General features: G+C 47.4%; 1 protein-coding gene across 2 annotated transcripts in view; it reads right to left on the bottom strand.

The window, feature by feature from the left end:
• The window catches only part of Mrps10 (mitochondrial ribosomal protein S10), a 9,949-nt gene extending 4,334 nt beyond the window's left edge, over nt 1-5,615 (bottom strand). The window contains exons 1-3 of one of the 2 annotated variants that reach the window (XM_005359716.2): nt 5,556-5,615; nt 3,023-3,087; nt 2,873-2,945 (exon numbers count right to left, since the gene is read on the bottom strand). In XM_005359716.2, the coding sequence (XP_005359773.1) occupies nt 2,873-2,945; nt 3,023-3,087; nt 5,556-5,603 (186 nt within the window). In that variant the 5' untranslated portion in view covers nt 5,604-5,615. The remainder of the gene's footprint in view (nt 1-2,872; nt 2,946-3,022; nt 3,088-5,555) is intronic. The other variant, XM_026785779.1, reaches the window with a different exon arrangement.
• Between the last annotated feature and the right edge of the window lie 2,034 nt (nt 5,616-7,649).

Genomic DNA, 7,649 nt, shown 5'->3' on the forward strand with positions numbered 1-7,649 from the left:
CACTGACACCTGTGCCCCGAGTCCTCGTGTGTAAGGTGGGGCACTGACACCTGTGCTAGAGCTCAGGCATTTCTGCAGGGAAGGGCTACAAAGGCACAAATTAAAGTGCTTACAAATCCTTACACACTGCTCTACAACTGCTAAACTCTGTGGCTGCTATACAGCTGGCTCTAGTTATCCTTTTTCATTAGGGTTATTCATGTGCAGCTGGCCTGCCTTCACACAGAAATTACTCATGACTAATTAAAATGTTCTGACACTGGCTGGCCCTTCCCACTAATACCTAAAGACCTTAGAAATAATGGGCTTGACATTTCTGACTTCTTCCAGAGGTGAATTATCTTCATTTCCTTCAGTCACTAAACTGGTAAATGGTGTTACTAAGCCAGTGAGTCAGGGTTAAATTACTTCGCCCCGAAAAGAAAGCTACTTAATAAACAGGAAGGCAGACATCTATTCTCAATTATTCCAAATAAGATGATTGGAAAAACAGAATTAACTAATCTTAATTAAAATTGGGGATGTAGAGGGTCTACAGTCCTAAGAGGTGTTGTTTGATTCCTGTAGGGTTTATGTATTATTAGGTTTTATGTATTTATTTAGGTTTTTGTGACAGTGGAGAGTTCTAGGCAAGAACTCTCTTACTGAGCTAGCCTCAAGCTCCTCTACTGGCTTTTAAAGCTATTGTGAATTTGCAACAAATCTCAAAAGACTTCTGGAGATGTTTTTGAGATCACTGTTAATTTAGCTTGGAATAGGTAAGACATCTAACATTACGAGGTCTGATTTCTCAGAGGTCCTCAAGTGGTCAGGACAAGCAGTAAAGAGACAGTGTTTGTGTGTGTGATCTGTGCGCACACTCCAGCACCACGGCATGCGTGTGGAGGTTGTCTAAGGATCACGTGCCTGCTCCTACTATGTTGGTTCTGGGAAATGAACTCGGGCAGGCTGATGGCAAGTGCCTCTACCCACTGGGCCACCTTCCCGGGCTTTAATGTAATATAAGAAAATGTTCTAAGTGCACTGACTTGTCTGTGGTATGCCATGGCACACACACAGAGGTCAGAGGACACTGTGGGTCCTGGGACTGCACTCAGGATGTCAGGTTTGGTGGTAATTTCCTTACTCACTGAGTCATCTCATTGGCTGGACCATGTATTTTGAAACAGGGCCTCTCACTGACCCTGGAGCTCTGACTGGGCTAGACCAGCAGGCCAGCCAGCCCCAGGGGACTCCTTGTCTAGTTCCCCTCAGCACTGGGATCCCAGGTATGTGCTGCACCCCCAGCTTTCCAAGTGTATGCCGGGGATCTGAACTTGAGTTCTCATGCTGCATGGTGAACAGTGCTCCAGTCCTCTGCCACCTCGTACATACAGGCATGGCCTGTAACATCTGAGCTGGAGGTCAGCATTTAGAACACTTTCGTTCTTTCAAAGATTTATTTCCTTTTTTATGTATATTGGGGTTTTGCTTGCATATATGTCTGTGTGAGGATGCCAGATCCCCTGGTACTGGAGTTACAGATAGTTGTGAGCTGCCATACTGTGGAATAATCCTTTTGTACACTGTAAAGATTTGTCACTCAAATTGGTTTAGTAAAAATCTGATTGGCTGATAGCCAGGCAGGAAGAATAGATGGGACGACCAAAGGAAGGATGTTGAGAAGAAGGGCAGAGGCAGAGTCATCGCTAGCTAGATGGAAAATGAGTCAAACAAAATGGGATAGAGGTAAAAGCCATGAAACTCAGGGTAGCATATAGATCAATAGAAATGAGTTAAGTTGTAAGAGCTAATTCGTAATAAGTCTGATCAATCAGCCAAACATTTGTAACTAATATTGAGTCTCCATGTTGGGTATTTGGGAATTGGCAGGCGGGATAGAAACTTCTGCCTACACTGCCATGCTGGGAATAGAACCCCGGGCCTCTGGAACAGCAGTCGGCGCTCTTCACTGCTGAGTCGTCTCTCCAGACCCAATATTTCTACTATTTATGAAGTGAATAAAGAAAAAGGAGCAATTGCACACTATGGATGGCATGACTCCATGTGCCCAAGTAAAATACACATATGGACGCACACCAAACTAGAGAGACTGAAATGCAAGGATTGGAATTTTTAGAACTTTAGAAAAAATCCTGCTGGGCTGTGGTGGTGCACTCAGGAGGCAGAGGCAGGCCAGAGCTCTCTGAGTTCAAGGCCAGCCTGGTCTATACTGTGAGTTCCAGGACAGCCAGGGCTACACAGAAAAACCCTGACTTGAAAAAAATAACAAAGACAAAAGAAGAAAAAAGAAAAATCCCAGGTAAAGAGTTAGGAGTAGCGCCACAGCTGTAACTTGGTCACTTAATAGAAGGCAGGAGGATTAGGAGTTCAAGGTTAGCCCGGGCTAGATAGCGTCTAGTCTTAAACTGTGTCAGTGTCAACAGAGCACTGTGCACACCAGGCTCAATAGTCAAAAGAAAAGACCTGAAGGCTGCAGAAAGGATTCAGCATCACTGATTATCGCACTCCTGAATTATGCTGAGCTAAGAGCAAGAGCGTGCTCTGGGATAAATACATTCCTTTTGGACTTACTTTGATAGCATGAAAAATAGCACAGGTGCTCCCAAGGACATCAGACAGTCTGCAGTGCGCATTTGCCAGTATTCTACGATAAAGAAGTGCAGGTATTTGGGAACAGGCCGGAATGAAACAAGCAGGAAAAAAAAACCTGTTAATGTAATTCCTTAGCTGCTGCTGTTTTCCGAGATGGGTGCATGTAGCCCAGCTAGACCCTGACCATGCTGTGTGACTGAGGATAGCATACCTCTAGCTCCTACGTGCCAGGGCCAGACGCCTGTGCTGCCACGCCCTGCCTAATGAGGGTACCTACCGTAGGTTTGGTCAAATCCTTTGGAACATCCATGTGCAGGTTTGACCATGGTGCCCACTTCATACTGGTGCTTCTGTGAGGGGAAGAGAGGCTCAGTTAGCACGGAGCCCATCTTGTGGTACAATTAAGCACACTTGGTGGCATACTTACAGCAGGAGGCCACCAGTTTGGGCTGTGCTACTCTTGGGACCATTCACAGACAAATTTCCAAGTTCCTAAGAAGAATGGAGGGGCAGGTGTCAGAAACAGTCAGTTCCCAGAGAACTGGAGGCTTCCACTCTGAGTCAGAAGGTAGGGTCTCGATTTTTCAGAGGAAGAGACTGGGCATGAAAACGGCCAAACGAGGTTTCTTCAAAAGCAAAGCTCTTGTTGCTCTTAGGACCCTGGTTCAGTTCCAGGGCATCTGGTGCCCTCTGGACTCCATGGGCAACCACAAGCATGTGGTGCACAGAAAACTCACATAAGTAAACACACAGACAAATGTATTAAAAAAAAAAAAACACAACTTAGCTAGGCATGGTGGTGCATGTCTTTAACTGGAGGTGGAGCAGGAAGATCCAGTTCAAGGACAGCCTGATCTATTGAGCAACTGTCTCAGAAATAAACAGAACAACAAAAATCTCTTTAAAACAACATGTCTGTATAATTTAATCTGTTAACAGCTAGAATAATCTTTGCTTGGCTAAAGCACCTTGCCTGTAGAGAAATACAGCACACACCACGCCTACACCCATCATTACAACAGGCCAAGTGGCCCTTACTCAGCACTGCCCAAACCCTTTCAGTGAGCGCCCCCTGGTGGGCTGTTTTAGGAGGCAACCTGCACTGTTTCTCATCGGCTCGGTAATCCTTTAAACTCTCAAGACTGAACAGTGCAACCCTAGAGAACAGCAAAACAAAACCTTCAAAAATACAACAAAGATGAAGACAGTAGGGAGCACAGCAAAGCTTAATCAACCAACTAATGGGTGCATTTAAAACAGCCTGCACTTGGCGTAGTGCTGAATGAACGAACTCCTTTAGTCTCAGCTCTTGGGAGGCAAAGGCAGGCAGGTCTGTGAGTGTGGGCTAGCCTGGTCTACACAGCAAGTTCCAGGATAGCCAGGACCACATAGAGAGACCCTATCTCAAAACAAACAAGCCAGAATCAAAACCAGCCCATGCTTTCGTGTCCTTGTCTTATGCTGTGAGACAACAGCTTCCCATCTTCCTTGCCCGAGAAGCCAGGAAGAGAACCAGGCACAAGCCAGGAGCGCGCCATTCCTCACTGCGCTTACACAGCAAGCTCTCCTGCATCAGAGATCCCGAAACCTCCCAGTAGCATTCTTCCTCTGAATGACTTGTTTCTGAGACAGGGTTGCATGCAACACAACCTGGCCTCTAACTGGGTAGATTTTAATGGCCCTGAGCTCCCAATATATCTGCTTTCACCTCCAAGTGCTGGTCATGAGCCTTTGCACCTAGCTGTAATCTCTGAGGGGGTGGTGTGTGCAGGTCTGGCTGGAAAGAGCTTTTCTTATCAGTGCAAAAAGCTCAGTCTCCAGCATCCTATTTTTCTGTAAAGGATGTCTACATCTGTGTGTCTGCATGCACGTGTGTGCAGGAGCAGTGTGTGGAGGCTGGAGGAAGCTGTCGGGCATCAGCCTCTATCTGTCTCCCCGCATTTCTCTCTCCCATGACCAAACTTGAGTTTTCTTGGCTCGCATGGAGGAGAGGAAGCTTCAGGGGCCCTCCTGGGACCCGTGGTATCTGGGATCCTAGGTGAGCAAGGAAGCCCTGCGCCTTAGGCTGCTGCAAGGCTGAACCCTCCTGGGGCTGAAGCCCAGCTCTCACAGCTATGCAGCTAGCACGCTTAGCCACTGGGCCACCTCTCCAGCCCCACAGACTTTTCCTAAGACTGTATGAAAGTGTGGCTGGAGCCTCGCATGAATCCTTTGCTGGCAGGAGGCCTGAAACCCAAACTGTCCTCATAGCACTAACCCTTGACTCGGGGCTTTTAATAGGCTGGCCTTGAACTCAGAGAGTTCTGCCCGCCCCTGCCTTCTAAGTGCTGGCCTTGTTTCTTTATTTTTGGAGACAAAGTCCCATTACACAGGCCAGGCTGGTGGCAATCTTCCTCTTGTTTTCCAAGTGCGGGTATTACAGTGTGAGCCATCACGTCCAGTTCTCAGCTTAATTTTTGAAACTACTGAATGGCCACTGGAGAGACAAAGGCTGAGAGGCCAAAGTTCCCGAGAAACCCTAGCTAAGGTTTTTTTTTTTTTTTTTTTTTTTTTTGCGGCAGGATCTCAGTATGTAGCCTGCCTCTACCTCCCCTACGCTGTGACGCCTGGCAGGATTTCCTTCTTCACAGCCTCTTGAGGGCGCTCCGACCACAGCCCGCCCTCGGGGCCCCTAGCGTCCATCCCCCTGCCCCCGGCCCCCGCTCAGCTCCCTCATCCCAGGCGGGTTCTGTCTCCTCGGGGCTCAGGGTGTTTCCATTTCCCTTCCTGACGCGGAAGGAGGGTTTCTCAGCGTTCCCGCTCTAGCGACCTACAGTTCTTCCTGTCTCAGCAATGTGTTGCATCCCGAGAACAACCCAAGGTTGTTCCGGAGGAGGACTCCGAGCCGGACGGGCAGCGGGTGGCGGCGAGGCCCAGCGACTGCGCCTTGGGCCCGCCGTTGTCCCCCGCCCACCCTTTACCTGCTGCAGGCGCCTGCACAGAGCCACGCACGCCGCGCGCGCCGCCATCTTGGGCCCTGACCTCCCAGGACCGCTTCCGGGGTCACAACGTTGTCCTTGGACCATAGAGTTCAAAGAAGAGAGACAGAGAGTGTATCCTCGTGTTCCGGCACTGAAACAACCATAGAGACGTGGCTCTTTGACTTGTATTGTTTTTTTAAATTTCGACTTTATTATTTATTTACTTATTCACTCATTCATTTCATTTTTTGGATGGGTGCGTCGCTTTTGTGGTTTGGATAAACTGGCTTCAGCCCCTATCTAGTTACCAAGTTCTATCTAAATTTTCCTTATCCTAAAATCCTGTTTGTCTTAGAGACAAACACAACGAAACGCCTGCTTGGGAAGAAGTTTACTCTATTACTGAGTCCAAATTCTAACACTTTACCTTATTGCAAAGGCCATTTTTTTCCTTAAAGTTTCTTCACACCAACTGGAATGCCTTGCTTGTTAATGGAAATTTCTTTTTTTTTTTTTTGTTTGTTTTTGGTTTTTTGAGACAGGGTTCTCTGTGTTGGAGCCTGTCCTGGAACTAGCTCTTGTAGACCTCTAAGCTTTGTTTTTCAAAATGCCTTCACCTGCAGTTCAACAGATCAAAAAGCTCTACAGAAGACCCGACCCAGCCTTTCTCTTGCTAGGTTTTCTCAGCTGAGGTTCAGCTCAGTCCTCTGCATGTGGCCATTGCAAGCTGTCTTTGGCTCACCAGATTTGTCCGCATCTATGCTCAGATGTGAGATTGACTGTGTTCCCCTTAGTGTCCTTCCCAAAGTCATGCCATGTGTCATAAACTACATTTCAGTGTAATGCCTCCAGGGCAAGTGACTGTTGCATAGTTAGCCAGGACAAGGTGGGAGTCACCATGTCTAAATTAGGGTTTCTATTGCTGTGACAAAACACCATGACCAAAAAAATGTGAGCGTGAAAGGGTTTATTTGGCTCACCCTTCCATATCACAGTCCATCATCAAAGGAAGTCAGGCCAGGAACTTAAGCTGGCTGGGTTCCTGGAGGTCATGGTTACTGGCCTGCTCCTCTTGGCTTGTTCAGCCTGCTTTCTTATAGCACCCAGGACCACCAGCCCAAAGTAGTTCCACCCACAGTGGGCCGGGCCCTCTCACATCAGTCACTAATTAAGAAAATGCTCTACAGGCTTGCCTGCAGCCCAATATTAGGGAGACATGTTCTTAATCGAGGGTCCCTCTTCTCAGATGACTTTAGCTTGTGTCTAGTTGGTACAAAACTATCCAGCACACACTATAAAGGAACAAACCAGACTTTGCCAGCAGTAGAGCTGGTATGATAGGGTCAGTCACTTGCACATTCAGTATAAAGCACACATTTGTATTGCATGTTGCAAAAGGAAGTTAGCACACACACACTATTAACACACACACTGATCATGTATTTCTTCTTCTGAGCTAACTCTCCCAGTTCAGATGTCAGATGTCCCTGAAGAGGGTTGATATTGACAGACACTAAGTAGATTCATGGCCCCCCAACATGTCATTTATTAATTTGTGTGTGTAATTTAGAGGACAGAAAACTTTTGGAAAGTGGTTCTCTCCTTCCACCATGTGGGTCCTGGGGAGTCGAATTCAGGTCTCCAGGCTTGGCAGTAAGACCTTTACCTGTTGGGTCATCTTGGTGGTCTCTACATTCAGGGTTTCAAACAGTGTTTGGGACCAAAGATCCATGGAATGAGGGAGGAGCACACGGAATGATAATGAGAGGTGTGGACACCTCAAATTTCAGAAACCCAGAGGGGACAGACTGACCTCTGAATGACAGACTGCCTGTGTCCCCCTGTATGATCTTTTGGTAAGAGATGAGACTTAAGGTCTGTTTTTAGGCTGTTAGTCCACTCTCTTCCGCTCGACAGCTTTCTTTACGAAGTGCAGTTTGAAAGATTCAATTCTTGTCTCTGCCCATTGGTTTCCTTAGGCCACAGGCAACAGGAGAGTCTGGAAATTCCGGGTGTTGTTCTTTTTAAAAAATACAGGCAAGATCCCCAGCGGCAGTAGGCAGCAGAAATGCTGTAGGTCCCAAATGGTGGCGG

This window comes from Microtus ochrogaster, linkage group LG2 (assembly GCF_000317375.1).
Source record: "Microtus ochrogaster isolate Prairie Vole_2 linkage group LG2, MicOch1.0, whole genome shotgun sequence".
NCBI lineage: Eukaryota > Metazoa > Chordata > Mammalia > Rodentia > Cricetidae > Microtus > Microtus ochrogaster.